The following is a 19,851-nucleotide window of genomic DNA, read 5'->3' as shown; positions in this document are numbered from 1 at the left end:
TATCAAAACACTCGTCATAAACGGAGAGGTTGAAAACACTGGCTCAAATGCAACGGATGCCTTTTGAATTGATAGATGGTATGTGTGCGCACACTCTCACATGCTGGCCAATTATTTTTTCCAACTCATAAGTGAGAAACTCAAAGTCTGTGCAAGTACAAGCTATTATGCGTTAGCATGCGTACAAGTCTGTCTTGGGATAGAAATCGATGGACCGAGAAGCCCTCTCTAGTCACACCAAACCTACAGCTGTTCCTCCTGCTGCTTTCCCTGCCATTGCCCACTGTTTATTGTTCTCTACTTTGCTTTCTGTGCTGTTATGTGTTCGTCTTTGTTTATTAGCTTTGCCGTCTTCACATAATCATGTCCATAATTAATATGCGTTGCGGTATAGTAGAGCACTTGGGCCCTACCTGAATGCTAAATGTAAACGGTTTACATCCACTGCATACCTAGGCTTCAATGGACAATACACATTCTCGGCCTTATATCAGTGTACTTCCCTTATTTGTAAATAGCCAGATTTTAAATATTTAAGTAAGCATTCATGTAAAAATACCACTCAGAGGCCAGAGCGCAGTTTCATCTTAGAAAGCCAGGAGAGGGTGGATTTAGGAGGGGTATTAGAGTAAAAACCCAGCAGCTCTCCCTCTGTCTAGATTAAGAAGCATTGTGTTAGATAACCTCTTGAGTAAAGGGACAGAACTATCCCCGATAAGAGCACAGTCATAGAAATGTTTCACGTCGCACCCGAGGACAGCAGATATAACCAGCCCTCTTACCTTTATCTCACCAAAGAAACATTTATGGGATTTCTTCTCGTGTTTGCCTGCCTCCTGCATTCCCGAGTAACGGCTCCGTCCACTGTCCACACTTTCGATCCCTGAGCCAACGAGAGTGCAGAGTTCCTTGAACTGACGAAACCGTTTCATTTGTTGGTATTATGATATGAGGTCTGGTTTCTGGGGTCGTACCCGAGGGGCCCGTTCCCTGAGGAAGAAAAATGGGGTCAGCTCTACGCGGGCCTACTATCCTCCTGGGTGGTATTGAGGTATTGTGCACTGTAAAACGTAAGGCCAGTCTGAGTTTGGCTCAACCCTACGTAATACCAACCATGTAGCCTGGCTGGACTCTCCTTGTCCAGAGTTGTCTATGTGAATAAAGTAGGAGGTATGTGCAGGACTCTAATAGTTCAATTGCAAAGTATCAGAGAAGGAAGGTCACATCTACAGTGCATTAGAGAGTTTAGTGCTCTCTCAGCTGTACTTGGGCTTTGTTTTGATTTGATATTAAGTCTGTCATCTTTATGGAAAGAATCCCCGGGTGTGCACACCACAAAGAGTGGAGAGACGCCCGTTAGGTGACCTCACTGTGCTGAGGATGTGATTCTGTAGGCTTCATCGGACTGTGACACAGTTTATAGCAGGGGTCGCGTTAACCCGAATATTTTCCGTCATTGACCGTTTTTTTAAAACTGTGACGGAAAAATCTGAAGGCAATGTGTCATTTTGACAGGTTGCAATTCACACACCTGACCACTTGGTGGTGAGTGACGTTATTTATTGGCTCTTGTCTCTAATCGCAGTTTGCGTTCCAAATATCGCAGAACTTTTGACAGTGCACGATTTCCTGGTACACCGATTATACCAATGCACACGTCAGAGTTTGCATACCACCGAAGCACTGCAACCCTATGGTACCATCTAAGAGCTGTTAGCGCTAGCAGTCCCGGTCCGAGTACGGACAAGACGTGCGTGTTGGCAGCCCAAACTTTTTTTTCTTATCCATTTAAAGTCAATACTGTTTTGAAAAAGTACAAAAGTACTTAAAGTTAATGAACATTTAATGAAAATTAGATGCTATTGAATTGCATTATTATCATTTAAAAAAATTAAAGTGACGGGTAAAAATAGATTATGATGGGATTTTTATGACCCTGTCAGTCAAAATGACAGACAACGAAAAAGTCTAGCGCAACCTCTGGTTTATAGCTGACTATGAAATGATTGTGAAAGTCAATTCTTCCATGTGTGAAGGTTTAATGCTCTACCTGAAACCACTGGAAATCCTTCTTTGCATTAGTGATAATTATTTCCCTCCTAAGCAGAAGGGAGTTTGATCACAGTTAGTAATCGTAAGATAGAGTAGTAGATTGACACGTGGGCTGGTTTGTTGTGCTGGACATGTGGATGAGGGCGTCTGAAGTGTTAACACTCAGTCTGAATTCCTGCCCACTTTAAGATTCTGAAAAGAAATGGGAGTATTTTTTTTTTCCACGTTTCTCTATAACCTACAAACATCTAGACTGACAGCTTCCAAATAAACAGGCTGTTTTTTTGAAGGGATCCAGAGATGGGTCAGTGCTCTCCTGGCTGGGTCTGGAGTTGTCTGGGAGAAAACAGATCCCGATGGTCCTTATTCCCTTTTTGAGTGATTTCAGTTTTACTTCTATACTCTTATGCTTGTTTGTTATAGTATGTGTGCACCAAGCATCTCAAGCATAACATTATGACCACCTTCTTAATATTGTGTAGGTCTCCCTTGTGCCTCCAAAACAGTTGTGACTCATCAGAGAATGGACATGGGCCTTCGGAGGGTGTCCTGTGGTGTCTGGTAACACAGTGTTATTAGTGGGGGGCCTTTGGGTCCTATGGGTTGAGGGGAGGGACCTCTGTGGTTCATCCCACAGATACTTGATCAGTTTGGGATCTAGTGAATTTGGAGGCCAGGTCAACATGTTCCTAAACCGTTTTTGTGCGTGTGTCTGCATCCTGCTGGTCCTGAGTGTCATTGCTATGGGGTGGGGGTGCCTGGTCTGGTCTAGGTGGGTGCTACATGTCTAAGTAACAGCCACACAGATGCCAGGTCCAAAAGTTTCCCAGCAGAACACTGAATTGTTGCAAAATGGTCAATCTTATTTACTTCTTCTTCCTGTCAGTGGTCATAATTTTATTCCTAATCAGTGTATATTATTCATAATTAAAAAATAAAAGGGAGTATGGTTATGAGCATCCTTCACAGTGTTATCCGGCATAGATGCTTCCCTGTGGAAGCATTCAGGCCAGAGGCAAGTAGAGGGAAGCCTGAGAATATATTACATACTATAGACCTGTCAGGATAATTACATTATTTACTCATTATAGGATACATGGCTATGGACATGACCTTGATATTGCCTGTTGTGTTTACATGCATGTTTTTGTTCATGAGAGTGTCCCCATGACATGATGCCAGATAAAAAAATAACCAGCTTTCACTTGTACAAGACTTGTGCTGACAAATGTGCTGAGAAACATTTTGCTGTCACTTCCCGTTGTGCATCTTCTGTCCTCCTCTTCTGGGTCGGATTTCCGCCACGGGCAGGGCTAAGGCAGCTTATTCAGACACACACACACAGTAAACTGGGAGAAATGAAGATAGCGTGTAGCTCGAGGTTAACGGGTGTTTTTTTTTTTTTCTGACGGCTGCATAATTTGAGCCAGAAGGTTTGAAAGACCTTACCTGATTTGGTTTGCCAACATTAGGGGTTTGAGAAGAGTCAGTGTGTTCTTCTAAAGAAAACTCTTATTGCTGTGTCTAATAGCTAATACTTTAACAGAGAAATGTTATTGGCAATATATTGCCTTCTAAATATTGACTTTGCATTGTTTTGTAACCAGGGGCCGTTTTATTGTTCTGGTTGTGTTTTTTATTTTAATTGTTTTTTTTTTTTTTATTGAGATTATTTTTTTGGATAAGTATCAGTTTCAGTACCTGAAAAAGGTTGCTCTTATTATCATTGTATCAGTGATATGAAATAGCCCTACCGGTAACAATAATAGGCTTTATTGCAGCAATTACTGGGACAGCATACTGTCCCAACAAAAGCTGTTATTGTGTAAGGCCTTCCCCTGGCTCGAGAATGCAAACAATAGCTGGAGGACGTGGCTGGGGAGAAAGTTGAGTCTGCAGCCTTGCTCAGCTTTCTGTCACCACTGCGTAAACTTGAATGCGCAGGTGAAAAAGGATGGATGGATGTTTGAGGCTCCAGAGACGGAGATCTGGATAAAATAGTCTTCTTGCTGAGATTGCCCAGAACAGTAGAGCAAAACAACCTTTGACTGCAGCACTTAAAGGACTGTCAGCGCAGGTGAATGTCAGGGACTGTGTGATTTGTAACTTATTATTTCATATAGTGGAGTCTCGCAACCCTTGAGAGAGCTGTGTTTGATGTGTAGATTTATCTCTTTTCTCTTCCTAGCACCTGGAGTCAAAGCTGCAGTCGCTGGGAAAGTCCTTCACTCGAGTCCTCCTTTCTGAGATTTTCCCCAGCAAGCTGGATCTGCTGCCGGATGTAGATGCGTGAGTATTAAGAGGCACACACATACTGTACGTGTTACTAACGTGCGCCCAGATTAGAACGCGCTGGATCACTTTTAGAGTTATCGCTGCAGAACACAAGTGGAGCACGTTATTTAAGTTGTGGTTGTAGCTGTTTCAAAGCTGATCCTTTTCACCTGAAAGGGAGTTTTTGCTCAATTTCTCATAACAAATCTCTCATGCCTTTGAGCTAAATTATAATGCACGAAGCATTCTTGTGCAAGGTGAGGATTTTCTCTTATGCAGAGAAAAGGTTGCCATTTTATTTTTTGCTACCTGCAGCATTAAAGTTGAGATTTCATCCCGCTACACATTTAACTAAGCCTCTCCCTTTGACTCCTTTTATTTATTTTTTTGCACATTCTTAATCGCCACCATGTGTCTTTGATAACAAGGATGCGTATTTTATTTTGGATCCCAACGAAGCTATTATTATCAGCAGCAAGTAGTCACCTAAAAGTTGCAATCAGCGTTTGAAATGTATTCTGTAAGCATCGTCGCACACATAATTGGGGAGTCAGCACCAACAATGGAGCTGACAGACAGTAGTCTAGATTTCATAGCTTCATAAACAATATTGTCATTCAGGTCTCGCTAAGATTCAGTAGCTTCGGCTTTGTAACAAAACAAATAGCCCATTATAATGAATTTGAATGCTTCATGCGATTTCCTCAGCTTTGACATATAACGCATAGAAAGAGGGGATTTTTTTTTTTACATGAATAATCTATTGAAGCGCTTACTTTTCACTCTGTACTTTTCCAATAAGGTTGACGTATTGTAAAAACTGTGAAAAGACATTAGCTTTGCCCTTGCACAAGATGGATTTTTTATTTTTTTTTACCTTTAGGCTTTAGGCTCTCCTGTTTAATCATCTTACCATAGGTTTCCTTATGCAAGTTAATTAGCTACACTGGTGAAAACGAATGCGTTCTAATGTAACAGTCCTACACTATATTTTAGCTTTGTGAAGGTTATGGTATTCAGGATTTGTTTAAAATAGCTTAGAGAGCTGTTGATTCAACTGTGTTTTCGTTTCGGAGGCTGTGGTTTAGAGTACTATTGTACTATTGTAGAGAGACGCGCTTCTATTATTCAGTGGGCCAGGCTAAATAACAGATCGCACAGTTGAATAACCATCTTTCTCACGCTGTTTCAAAATAAACTGAACATTTTATCGGTGATCAAGGAGAATTCAACGCAGGGCTGTTATGTTAGAATGCATTTCTTTTCACTAGTGTACCTAATGTTTTGGCAAGGACGTGTATATTGCCGTAAATTGTGAACCCATTCAACTTAGAGCTATATTGTGGGACTTGCCAATGATGGTTAAGCTCATCGCCAGCATCCACAGGTTTGCTGTAATTTTCTGCAAACTGTAGTTTTAATTCTGTCGTCCATGGTTAACATTTTCACACAGGCGCATTGGTAGCAAGAGTTGAAGAGGGACACAATGGTAGGGACCATAGACTGTAAATAAATATGGAGGATGGAACTGCTCCTAAAAAGTGAAGCCAAAGCAAGTAGAGCTCCCCCTGGTGGCTGGCTGCAGTATATGTCATAAGCTCCACCCCCTCCGTGTTAGTGGGTGGGACTTGGGCCAAACTATAACACTGAAATACACGTCAAATAATTTATTTTTTATGGATGGTTTCTATCATTTTAAGTAGTCAATATTTTTAGTTGTTTATTTGACACCATAGAAACATTATGTGACCTCATGATGACTACCAGTTGCCATGCCAACCGCTCTGTAAAGCGGTGTGTAGGACCGTGAGAGAAGTGTGGGCGGGTCATCGATAACACGGCTCCGCGTGGCTCCACTCTCGGACCGTACTGCGCAGACTCTGGCTCTAAACTCGCAAGATGGTGCCGCCCATATCCCCGGGAAACTAGCGTCAGTTTGGCCAATGCAAGGGAGTGGGGGATGCATATTTATATATATATCTATTGTAGGGACGTAGAAGGAGTAGCTTACACTAGCTAGCCTAGGAGTATCGCTATCAATCAGTTCTGGCACATCCATGTCCCTAGAGATAACGAATATCACTCTCATAGACTTGAAAAATGTAAAATAGCAGTTAACAATGAAAGGAAGCAAACTAATAGTCCACTGCAATTATTTTAGTTTATAATTCAGTATGTCTGCCTGACAAAGAATGTGTAAGATATACAGAAAAAACTTAATTTGATCCATCGTCATCATCCACTTCAGTCTCCAAACATCAAGCTGTTTCAGAAGTGTCTACCTGGACATCTGTTTTTATTGAGTCTCCAGGTAAACAATTTACCAGTGACTTTTTTTTTTTTTTTTTTGCTTTTCCTGCCCTTCTTTCACACAGAAATGAGCGGCACAGCTGCCAGCGCGCCGTAGTGGTGTGAGGACCTCTCATTAGTTTGCTCTTCTCTTGTCTTCTTGTCAATAATTCCACCACAACCATGTCCAGAGACTACACCTCATCAGCGATCAACAGTTTTGGATTCATTGTTGAGTTATATGGATTTATTATTCTTACTAAAACAGGAGCACGGTGATGCTCGTCTAGTATGGTGGAGAAATTTTAACATACGGTTTTGCAAATTCACAGAAATCAATACTGTTTTGTCTCATTGGAAACGGCTGAAACCAGAAACGTGACCAGTCAGTGTTTACGTAACTGCCAAAACAGGGAGATCCGCACTGTAGCTAAAATTAAGACCTATTCCCTCACATAAGTAAAGCGTTTATGATGCACACCTGAGTCATCGGTACACGTTCCTGATATTCATAGTGGAAGCTGCAGAAATATTCTGTTCCTCTTAGTCCGGCAACATTCACTCATTCGTCAATGAAATGTCAAACACTCAGGCTGCAAGGTTCAGCGCGTGTGATTTGTCTGACTTCCAACCAGAAGAACGGAGCTGAAGATGGACAAGGGGTTAGTGAGACACTGATGTGCAACAGCTCCAATCACGCTCACACAGGCGCAGGCACTCGCACTCCCTCGGATTGGCCTCTCACTGTGGAGTAATGAGAGGTGTGATGTGTGAGGGAGGAGTGGGTGAGAGAGGGACAGAAGGTCTGAGAGAGATTTGGAGAGTGAGTTGGAGAGAGAGGGAGATGGAGCGATGCAGAGGTAGTTGAGGGGGCTGTGTTTGGAAAGCAAGCGATTGTGGTAAAAGCAACTCTTTTTTTTTTTTTCTTTTTGGCTCTCCTCTTCAGACTGACGTATGAGTGCAACTAGAAAATTATGTAATTCAGACACGATTCATGACATGAACCAAAACACACCCTCATTATACACAAAGAGCTTTTCAGCAAAGATCTGTCTGTGTAGTATTTAAATGGTGTAGATAGATGAGGTTTGAATATAAATGAAGGCCCAGTGTCTCAGGTAGGAATACCATATATATATATATATATTATTAATACGAATTTGGCAGTTTATTAACTTAATTATTTGACTTATATGAAATGAGAAATTGTACTTTATTTATTAAAAATGGTTAGAAATGTTAGAAATATTGACTATAAAGACCATAAAGTTGAATCCACACCTTTCTACAGCGTTTACTAGAATCTAAATGTTTCACATTTGTTTTGACACAGACAAGGAGTGCAATATTTGACCAGGGTAACTCTTCCTCTTTAGATATACACCAATCCGCCATAACATTATGACCTAATAGTGTGCAGGTCTCCCTTGTGCCTCCAAAACAGTTGGGACTCATAAGAGAATGGACATGGGTCTTTTGAGGGTGTCGTGTGTTGTCTGGCAACAGGATGTTGTTAGTGGGGGGGGGGCATTTGAGGGGAGGGGCCTCTGTGGATCATCCCACAGATACTTGATCAGTTTGGGATCTAGTGAACTTGGAGGCCAGATCAACACCTTGTGCTGTTTCTCGTGTATTTTTTTCTGAGTTGTTCCTAAACCATTTTTGTGTGTGTCTGTGTCAGGCTATTGCTATGGGGTGGGGGTGCCTGGTCTGGTCTATTCTAGGTGGGAGCTACATGTCTAAGTAACATGCGCATGAATGCCAGGTCCAAAAGTTTCCCAGCAGAACATTGAATTGTCACAAGATGGTCAATATTATTTACTTCTCCTGTCTGTGGTTTTAATGTTGTGGCTGATCGGTGTTAAGTCAGCGCAATAACTAACTTTATCATGATTAAATGATCCCCAACCCTGAAACCAAACCCACAGTCTTGAGAAAGTCTGGTGTTAATCCATTTGAATATAAAAGTAGTTTAGTCCTTTTATTGTTAAAGACCGAGGCTGTTCTTTATTCTACATTCTTCAGTACTTGTGCTGAGTTTCTCTGCTGATCCAAAACTAAATACTTTTTTTCAGTATCTCACTTTGAGGCATATAAGAAATATTTTTGTACAAAACACCCTCTTTTTTTTTTTCCAATTATCAAAAGAAAACGCAGCCTGAACAAAAATAAATTATCCAAGGATCTTGTTTGAACAGAGTAGTTTCTGCGAATAAGAGCAGCAAGAACGTGATCATTTGATGCCAAGTTCTGGTAAGCGCCAGTTGCATATACTTGCCTCACCTGACACTTTCGTCTTTTTTTTTTTTTCAGTCAATACAAAAGAAGTGTGAAGTTCAATTGGAGGCCATTGTGCCACGATTTGATCGCCGCGCTTGTGTCGGTGTCAGTGTCGCTGTAACGAGCCTTAGTTTGACACCAAAGTGGAAATTACCGACAACAATGTGCTCGTTATTAATTAGTGTTTATTGTCAGTGAGCGAGAGTGAACGTCGAGTGGATCTCTTCTGGTGATATTCTTTTAATGTACAGTACAATAGGCAATTTAAAACACCAGGTGTTTGAAGCTGTGTTATATCCAACCGTGCCGAAGTAGGGATTAAAGGAAAGGGAGGATGGAGATGGAGAGAGAGATGGAGCGCTGGTAGGGAACATGCTACCGCTCAGCTCTACCCGACACGCTGTACGCAGCCCACCCCCAGGCTTTCTCTGTCATTAGACACACACACACACACTCACTCGTATAAAGAGAGAGGCACCATTAGCATATGCTCTTAAGTGTGTAATTAGGCTGTCCCCGAGCAGGTTTTAAACTATTGTACAGATATCTGCACACCACACACACTTATCTCCGCCAGACAGCAAATGCCACGCGGTGCCTTTCAGTCTTTTATCTTTCGGTTACAATTCCAATTCTCGGCTCCACTGAAATTGAATTGTTTGTTTTAAATCAATTACGTTTGCCACTAAAGGTGAAGACATTTTTTTCATTTTTTCTCCTCCCCCCCTGTCGTTCTGAAAGGTTAATTGTTCTTGCTTTTGTCGGGTCACGGGTAAGGGTGTAATTGAAGCGGCTCCGTGCAGGTGGAGGTCCTCCTAACAGTGTCGGGGTGTAATGGACCACAGCAGGTAATGCAGTGAGGCCGTAGCTGTAGCTTACGTTGCATAACAGTCTAAATGTCATGCCGCTTTTACTTTTATAAATCACAGCGTAGACCTCAACAGCCCTGCGTCCTGCTCCTCTAATCCTCGCATGTGCCTTTGTGTTGAAAGGTTGTGCTTTCTGCTGAAGTAAACCGATCCCCCAGAGAGGGACTAAAGAGACAGATGTCCATCAACGTCTCAGTCACTGATTCTTTATTTTAGCTGTTCTTTGTTTGCGGCAACCTGTGGAAACAAGCGACAGACTGAGGCTAAAGCTAACCTTCTCTTCTGTCTCCATACCGGTCCTCATCTTCTTTCTGTGTTTCACTGCACCTCATGATGTGGGTTCTCCACTGTGCAGACTAGATTGAAAGCTAGATAAGGGCTGAAAATACAATTTGGGCTGACTTTTGAGGGCAATACTTCGCCTGGCACCCTGGATTTCACTGAACGGCGTGTCGCCTCTCTGCGAAAACCGAAAGTCTCTCCGTCTGCTCCGTAAGAGCAATGCTCTCTGTCTTTCCTTTCATGATTTTTGTCTTACTTTCCTCTCTGACTCTCAGAGCTAGCCCCAAGGATTTGGTCTGAAGAGTCTTTGCTTATTAATCGCTCTCCTCCTTTTAACCGCTTCCAGTGTTCTTTTTGCATCTTATACGACCCATGTGCACAAAAAAAAAAAGAAATGCAGATATATACACTATATTACCAAAAGTATTCGCTCACCCATTCAAATGATCAGAATCAGGTGTCCTAATCACTTGGCCTGGCCCCAGGTGTATAAATTCAAGCACTCAGGCATGCAGACTGTGAAACAAGACATTTGTGAAAGAATGGGCCGCTCTCAGGAGCTCAGTGAATTCCAGCGTGGAACTGTCATAGGATGCCACTTGTGCAACAAATCCAGTCGTGAAATTTCCTCGCTCCTAAATATTCCACAGTCAACTGTCAGCTCTATTATAACAAAATGGAAGCGTTTGGGAAAAACAGCAACTCAGCCACGAAGTGGTAGGCCACGTAAAGTGACGGAGAGGGGTCAGCGGATGCTGAAGCGCATAGTGCAAAGAGGTCGCCGACTTTCTGCACAGTCAATTGCTACAGAGCTACAAACTTCATGTGACCTTCAGATTAGCCCAAGTACAGTACGCAGAGAGCTTCATGGAATGGGTTTCCATGGCCGAGCAGCTGCATCCAAGCCACACATCACCAAGTGCAATGCAAGGCGTCGGATGCAATGGTGTAAAGCACGCCGCCACTGTCCTCTAGAGCAGTGGAGACGCGTTCTCTGGAGTGATGAATCACGCTTTTCCATCTGGCAATCTGATGGACGAGTCTGGGTTTGGAGGTTGCCAGGAGAACGGTACATTTCAGATTGCATTGTGCCAACTGTGAAATTTGGTGGAGGAGGAATTATGGTATGGGGTTGTTTTTCAGGAGCTGGGCTTGGCCCCTTAGTTCCAGTGAAAGGAACATTGAATGCTTCAGGATACCAAAACATTTTGGACAATTCCATGCTCCCAACCTTGTGGGAACAGTTTGGAGCGGGCCCCTTCCTCTTCCAACATGACTGTGCACCAGTGCACAAAGCAAGGTCCATAAAGACGTGGATGACAGAGTCTGGTGTGGATGAACTTGACTGGCCTGCACAGAGTCCTGACCTGAACCCGATAGAACACCTTTGGGATGAATTAGAGCGGAGACTGAGAGCCAGGCCTTCTCGACCAACATCAGTGTGTGACCTCACCAATGCGCTTTTGGAAGAATGGTCAAAAATTCCTATAAACACTCTCCTCAACCTTGTGGACAGTCTTCCCAGAAGAGTTGAAGCTGTAATAGCTGCAAAAGGTGGACCGACATCATATTGAATTCTATGAGTTAGGAATGGGATGGCACTTCAGTTCATAGAATGAGTAAAGGCAGGTGAGCGAATACTTTTGGTAATATAGTGTATATACACCGATCAGGCGTAACATTATGACCACCTACCTAATATTGTGTAGGTCATCCCATAGATACTTGATCTGTTTGGGATCTAGTGAATTTGGAGGCCAGGTCAACACCTTGTGCTGTTTATCGTGTTTTTTTTAGTTGTTCCTAAACCGTTTTTGTGTGTGTGTGTGTGTGTCAGGCTGCATCCTGCTGGGGATGGATGCTGCCGTCAAGGAGTGTCATTGCTATGGGGTGGGGATGCCTGGTCTGGTCTGGTCTAGGTGGGTGCTACATATCTAAGTAACATCCATATGAATGGATGCCAGGTCCAAAAGTTTCCCAGCAGAACATTGAACTGTCACAAGATGGTTATTTACTTCTACTGTCAGTGGTTTTAATGTTGTGGCTGATCGGCACAATAACTAACTTTATCCTGATTAAATGATTAATTTAGTCCTTTTATTGTTAAAGACTGAGGCTGTTCTTTATTCTACATTATTCTTCTTGCTGAGTTTCTCTACTGATCCAAAACTAAATCCTTGGTCATAATGTTATGCCTTATTGGTGTATACAGCAGGGGTGTGTGTGTGTGTGTGTGTGTGTGTGTGTGTGTGTTTTCTCACATAGATAGAATAGATTAAATTAGTTCTTTATTCCTTTGCAAATGGGCGAAGGCAGTTTTGATGCATGTGCAGTGTTTGGCTCCCCGCAGGACTCTGGTTATGAACAGCCACTGATGGACCTAAAGGTCACATTTCAGATTCCACTCTCCATCTAAACTCAGCAAACTCAGGTCTGAGGAGACCGGCGCTCGGTGCTGCAAATGTCTCTGACTCAGCTGGCTCTCAAATTAGGAGAATGAATAAAAATTCACTCTTTAGGGGGAGACATTTAAAAAAACAAAAAACAAAAAAAAATACATTATTTGATAATGAGAAAATGCCATGCATTTGCCCAGGGGGGAGGGGGTTGGTGGAATATTCCTGTGACAGAAAGCAGAGTGGAGTCGGCGATGCAGTCAGTTCTGCAGTTTAGAAACTGTGCAAAAGTTGGAAAATTAAGACTACACCGACGGGGAATAATCCGACGCAGTAAGCACTTGAAAGTATTCCAGCGATTACAGCAAAGCTCTTTCTTCATTATGTGTTTTCCGTCTGCACACACACCTTTGCTGAGATCTCGAGCTGACATGTTCCTATTGACATTTACCTCCATCTTATAAGTGCTGCAGCTCAACTCGTGTTTGTCAATATTTCTGATGGAGCTCCGTCATTAGGATTAGGGACAAGGGAGGGTACAGCCCCTCGGCAGAGACGGAGCCGTGGATAACATTGATCTGTGAAAGCTAACCCCCGTAGCCCCAGCGGCTTTCCATTTTCCCATTGTTCATTTTTCCCTGCAGCTGTTTACATCCACACCCTCCTCATCCCTCTCTCATGCGTTTTCCAGAGTAAACACTTTTCTCCCTGCCAGTCTTCTTCCTCTCTTCTGCCTCTGTTCTGTTCTCCCTCCTTGCTTGTGCCTCTTCAACCTCCCTCTCTCGTTTTTATCTTCATTGCTCTTCCTCCCTATCGCTGTATATCTGTGCCCTCTCTCTTTCTCTCTCTTTTTTTTTTCTCTCTCCACCTCCCCTCCCCTCCCCGTCTCTCTAATACACAGCCCCCCTACCACTAAACCCTCAGGCCCCCTCCCCTCCACCACCCTGTCTGCAAGCTATGTAGGCTACCTCCGTGGAGACCGGCTGGTGCGGCTTTTTTATTCACACTCACCTAACCTCTCCCTCTTTTTTTCTTTCGCGGCATTTCTTCTCTTTTCACCTCTGTTCACTTCTTCTCCTGTTTTTTTTTTTTTTTCTTTTCATCCCTGCTTATGCCTGCTGCAACCAGTCTGCCCCACTACACCACCACCACCACCACACACACCTTCCTCCCTCTTTTTCTCAGCCTCCCCTCGTTCGCCGTGGCCGGCTATGAATTCAGACGGTGTAGCGTGGCTGTCTTTAGAACTGTTGCAAATCAGGACAGATCTCTCCAACAGATGCTGGAGATCAGGTGGAGGGAGGCTCCCCCCGCGCAACCCGCTGCATCACGTATCCACATTCAGGGTGCAGTCGCAGATGTGCCCTGCCTGTCTAATAGGATCTCGGTCTCTCACCTTCTCTGGATGCTTAGCTTCATATATAAACGTATATGTGCACATTTGCACTCGGCGGATAAACATTTGAGCGCAAATTTGTACCTTGTCTCTCTTACAGGTGGGTGCAGATCGCCTGTCCGCGCCTTTCCATCGATTGGGGCACAGCCTTCTCCAAACCCCTGCTGTCTCCATATGAGGTAAACATGCATTTTTATTATTTATTTATTTATTTTACAGCCGTCAGACGAGGCGTGTGAATTCCCTTATCGTTCGTAAACCCTTGACACGCTGTCACGTCTTCATAAACGAAGTTGTGGTGTTGAGTCGGCTTGAAAGTCAGTTTGTATAGGGCTCATCAAGGCCTGCTGGTGCTGGACATGAAGCATCGTGCCTTCCTTCCTCCCTCCCTCCTCCTCCTCCTCTCTTGCCATAAAGCACGCCAGGGAACACATAAAACATAAAACACAATCGGCAGCAGACGAGCCCCCCCTGCTGGCTGCAAGACCCCACAACACCACCACCACCACCACCCCCTCCCCTCCACTCCACCCATTTCTGCAGCTGTCTTGTTTTTCTAAAGGGGTAGAGAGAGAGAGAGAGAGAGAGAGAAAGAGAGAGAGAGAGATAGATCGGACAGCAGCGCATAAAGATCCATTTCAAAGCAAGTGTTTGTTTTTGTGCCGCTGCAGCTGTTGCAGAAAAAACAAAAAGAAACAAAGCAGCCCTTCTCCGTCCGCGGCGGCTTTGGCAGTTCAACGCCGCTCGTGTGACCTGCCTGGTTTAGCATCTGAAGTCAACTCCTAATGATTTTCCTCAAAGACACACTGCTGATTTGAATCCGTGTGAAATGGCTGCGAGGGGAATTGCTGCCTAGAATATTGGATTGTGTTTTGAGACGGTCGCCGCTTTATTCCGGCCACACGTCTTGGCGCGCCACTTGTGAAAGCACTTACATTCCCGAAACGAGGCCGTTAAGAATAACGATGGCGCTCACCTTAGGAGAACAAGCGATGATTATTTTGCATTGTTTCTGACTGAGGTCTATAATGCCGCATGCGAAGTGTAAAATTCGCCCCCGCCGTAATGAGGAAAGCAGCAATCTGTTTTCTTAAGCCCTTTGTGGTACGGCTCGCTTATGCTCTGCCCGCGAGCTCTTTGGGAACAATGCCCGCGCATTTAAATAATTTGCAGCTGCACTCGTGTCTATATGTTTGCTAGAGTGTGGCTGTAATGAGCCTTAATTCACCTATGAGTGTAATACATCTCAGTGCACTGTGCCTTTCGCCGTGGCATTTAGGATGGAGATGAAGAGCAACGAGATGGGAGGGTGGAGTGAGCGAGGAGGACGGGTGCAGGGTGGGTGAGGGTGTGTGTGGGGGGGAGGCAGCAGCAGCAGCAGCATTTATTTTCAGTGCGTCTCATGTTATATTTATAGTCAATAAGACACACTTGGCTCTCCTGTCAGAGCAGGGATTAGCAAGAGAAGCTAGCTTCCACAGAGAGAGAGAGAGAGGCAGGCAGTTGGTGGGAGAGGAGGAGAGCAGTGGGTAAGAGCTGGAGAGATGAGGGATGGAGGGTGCAATAAGGGCAGAGGACGGGAGACTAGTGGAGGGATGTTTGGGGAAATTAAGGCCAAAAGAGAAGCAGATGAAACATTTATTCCAGTGTACAGGTGGGTTTGTATTTCATCCATAGGATTCAGTTGAGCCATAGATTTGAAAGCACGATGAAGGAAGAGGGTTAATGTTCTAAATTGATAAACAAGAGAGCGCTATCTTGTCAGTGTTGGCTGTGTTACACTGATAAATTACATCGATCAGCCAAAACATTATGACCATTATGGCAGGAGAAGTGAATAACATTGACCATCTTGTGACAGTTCAATCTTCTGTTGGGAAACTTTTGGATCTGGCATTCGTGTGGATGTTACTTAGACATGTAGCACCCACCTAAACCAGACCAGGCACCCCCACCCCATAGCAATGCCACTCCTTGAAGGCAGCAGCCATCCCCAGCAGGATGCAGCCTGACACAGGCACACATACAAAAACTATTTAGGAACAACTCAAAAAAACATGAAAAACAGCACAAGATGTTGACCTGGCCTCCAAATTCACTAGATCCCAAACTGATCAAGTATCTATGGGATGATCCACAGAGACCCCCTCCCCTCAACCCATAGGACCCAAAGCCCCCCCCCCCCCCCCCACTAACAACACCACAGGACAACCTCAGAAGGCCCATGTCCATTCTCTGATGAGTCCCAACTGTTTTGGAGGCACAGGGGAGACCTACACAATGTTAGGACATAATAGGTCATAATGTTATGGCTGATCGGCGTATTTTCCCATCATGTAGCTCGTCCATTATCTGAATTCCATGAAGTGTAATTTAAGTCTCGGCGTGTAAATAATGAAATGAATTGAGCTGCTGCATAAATTAATAAATGAACAATCACAGAGATTTGTTCCTTCATTCAGAACACTTTGTTTATTCATCTGTTCAGTAATTCCTGCTCTTTCCTTCCTTCATTCAGAATCAAAAATTCACCGCCACCTCTCCTCCATATGGAGCAGCCTGCGCTTATGTCACAGCACTGTCATGCCAGCGCCGTTGCTCGCCTCCAACAGCTGTTGTGTCACGCGGTGCAGCTGCATAGGGATAACATGACAACTCGGCCTGTTATCCGGGCTTAATATTATGACACCTGTCTTGTCTGTATAGTTGGTCTGTTGTGTATTCCCGACACTCTGTGCTCCCCTGCAGCCTGTTTGCCCAAAAAACTGCAAATATAGCGGCGAGAGCCAGCGGAATCCTGTACCATGGCACCTCAGAGGGAGGTGTTATTGCACTTTTAGCTTGTCAAGTTTCGTGTTCTCCTCGGTTTTTCTCTGATTTGCGGCTGTCTGTTCATGTATCTTCCTCGCCTGTTTTGTCTTTCAGGCAGCTGTTGCTTTACAGGAGGCAGGCTGGAAGGAAGTGTACCCCATGGACTTCTACTCCAATCAGAGCCTGGGGCCGTGGACGCCCAACCACCCCGACCACCAGCCCGCGCGGCCCGCTCGCAGACAGGCGCAGGTGAGCAGGGCTCGGGAGATAAAAGAAAGAGTGACAGTGAAATTGATGGCCTTTAGCGGCGTGTCGCCACACTGACACCCAGTGGCACGGTGACAGCAGGACACGTCTCTGGACGTCTCTCTTAAAGGCGTGGCTGTGACCTTGACCTTGACGTGCGTCCTTCATTTATTTCAGTCAGAAGACACTTAGACGTCGATCTAATTGATGGATTTTGTGATTACGCCCCGGTGTAGCCTTATTACCCAGTGTTGCCACTAATCTGTCTGAGGTAGGTACTGTCACCATTCCAAGTGTTAACACTATCCCACTGCCTGCCTGCAGAAACCAGGCTCGGAGCCAGCCCCTTCTACCAAGCAGTGCGAGCAGCAGAACCAGTGCGCCCCCTGTGGCTGTCAAGGGAAATGACGCATCGTGACCGGGGCCGTCTTTGACTCGGCTCGTGCCTCCGCTTAAGGAGGGAGGTCAGACCAGAAGAGGAGAGTGGGTCCAGTCTATCAGAGCTAAAGCCGGAGTAGGTTTCAGCCTCTCCTCGAATGGATTACCAGTCCCATGCATAATCCCTAATCTTTCAGCACAGCAGATCAAACCACATCCACTGCACTCATTGACTTTTTTTTTTTTGCTCACAACAACTCAGAGACTAGTTTATATGTTTTAAGCTCGTGTGAGGAGTTGCTTTCTGGTGAAGTCCTCCTGCACGGGAGGAAATGTGCTGCCCGCTCTGTAACGCAGGCGCCGCTTTTGTGATCGTAAAGAAAAGAGAGAGAGACGGCGCGAGATGACCTTGAGCATGTTGTATGGAATTAAGTGTCTGTTAATGTGGGTGGCTTCAGTCAAATGCAATCCACTCGTCCTTGGATGAAGCGCTGTCCACTGATTGACACTTCAAATGAGCTTCCCTTTATGCTGCGTTTCCCAGACGCTTAGACATGTAGGAAGTTCTTTGATGCACAGCGTGAGACTTCTTCCACATTTTCTTACTAAATATGTGAATAATGAAGACTGCGTCATGACCCGGCCTCGTTTTTTTTTTTTTTTTCTCTGTCAGATTGTGAAACAGTAAATCAGAAACCTTGCTTCTTGTGTGTGTGTGTGGTTTTTTTTTTTTTTTAAACGCAGTGGTATGCTGAAGCGATGATTTTTTATTTTTTTTTTAAATCCGAGCTCCAAGATGCACGCGGTGCTAGTCACGACTGCTCTCCATCCTCATTATTTATTGATGCAGGAGTCCGTCAATAAATAAATAAACAAACACGCTATTGCCGTTCGCCCTGCTACAGTAAAACTGACGGCGTCTCTCCGTGACCTCGGCTGATCCTAAAAAGCTGCGAGCCTTCCCCCCCCCCCCCCAGGTGGCTGCAGATTGTCTCAGGTGGGTATGCTCTTTAGTGAGTTTTCTTATTCACCCACAACGACTTGGCTCCTCACGTCAGACCATCTCTCTGCTTTCCACCATTGTATCTCCTTGGCAACAGAGGCCAGCGTGATGCAGCCATCCTGCCAGATATCCGTCGTTTTCATGATGCGTCTCACTAGCGGCTGTTCTTTTGAAGAGCTCAGTACAGTTTCTGACGCACAGCGGTCAAGAATAAATGATTGGTCGGCATAGTTAAGGTTTGATGTCATTTTAGGTTTAGCCTGTCGTCCCTTTCTAAAGATTTGTCTTACTTTAATTACAAATTAATCACTGATTTGAACATCCTCTGCCTTTACACACATATGAACTTAAGTGACATCCCATTGTTAATCCATAGGGTTTAATATGACGTTGGCCCACCCTTTGCAGCTATAACAGCTTCAGCTTCAGGTTTAGGAGTGTGTTTATGGGAATTTTTGACCATTCTTCCAGAAGTGCATTTGTGAGGTCAGACACTGATGTTGGATGAGAAGGCCTGGCTCGCAGTCTTCGCTCTAATTCATCCCAAAGGTGTTCAATCGGGTTGAGGTCAGGACTCTGCACAGGTCAGTCAAGTTCTTCCACACCAAACTTACTCATCCATGTCTTTATGGACCTTGCTTTGTGCACTGGTACCCAGTCATGTTGGAACATGAAGGGGCCATCCCCAAACCGTTGGGAGCATGGAATTGTCCAAAATCTCTTGGTATGCTGAAGCATTCAGAGTTCCTTTCACTGGAACTAAGGGGCCAAGCCCAGCTCCTGAAAAACAACCCCACACCACAATCCCCCCTCCACCAAACTTCACACTTGGCACAATGCAGTCAGACATTACCGTTCTCCTGGCAACCACCAAACCCAGATTCGTCCATCAGATTGATAGATGGAGAAGCATGATTCGTCACTCCAGAGAACGTGTCTCCACTGCTCTAGAGTCCAGTGGTGGCGTGCTTTACTCCACTGCATCCGACGCTTTGCATTGCACTTGGATGCAGCTGCTCGGCCATGAAAACCCATTCCATGAAGCTCTCTACGCACTGTTCTTGAGCTAATCTGAAGGCCACATGAAGTTTGGAGGTCTGTAGCGACTGACTCTGCAGAAAGTTGGCAACCTCTGCGCACTATGAGCCTCAGCATCATTTTACATGGCCTGCCACTTCATGGCTGAGTTGCAGTCGCTCCCAATCGCTTCCACTTTGTTATAATACCATTGACAGTTGAGTGTGGAATATTTAGTAGTGAGGAAATTTCACGACTGGACTTGTTGCACAGGTGGCATCCTATCACAGTACCACGCTGGAATTCACTCAGTGACCCATTCTTCCACAAATGTTTGTAGAAGCAGTCTGCATGCCTAGGTGCTTGATTTTATACACCTGTGGCCATGGAAGTGATTGGAACACCTGAATTCAATTATTTGGATGGGTGACTGAATACTTTTGGTGTATATTAGAAACCCAACTGGCCAGACATGTCCTCCGTGTGAAACGATTTGGGTTTTCGACACGGATGCAACAGACGGAACAAATCCGTATTTAAATGTAACAGAGTCGAGTC

General features: G+C 44.6%; 1 protein-coding gene across 1 annotated transcript in view; it reads left to right on the top strand.

Annotated features, from left to right (window-relative positions):
• Positions 1-17,968, top strand: part of dph1 (diphthamide biosynthesis 1) — a 62,666-nt gene extending 44,698 nt beyond the window's left edge. Inside the window, exons 9-12 of the mRNA XM_084558299.1 lie at positions 4,241-4,341; positions 13,939-14,017; positions 16,764-16,898; positions 17,220-17,968. Coding sequence (XP_084414425.1) covers positions 4,241-4,341; positions 13,939-14,017; positions 16,764-16,898; positions 17,220-17,303 — 399 coding nt within the window. The 3' untranslated portion in view covers positions 17,304-17,968. The remainder of the gene's footprint in view (positions 1-4,240; positions 4,342-13,938; positions 14,018-16,763; positions 16,899-17,219) is intronic.
• The last annotated feature ends 1,883 nt before the right edge of the window (positions 17,969-19,851 follow it).

This window comes from Chelon labrosus (assembly GCF_963514085.1).
Source record: "Chelon labrosus genome assembly, chromosome: 13".
Taxonomy (NCBI): Eukaryota; Metazoa; Chordata; class Actinopteri; order Mugiliformes; family Mugilidae; genus Chelon; species Chelon labrosus.
This window is presented reverse-complemented; position numbering and strand designations above follow the sequence as displayed.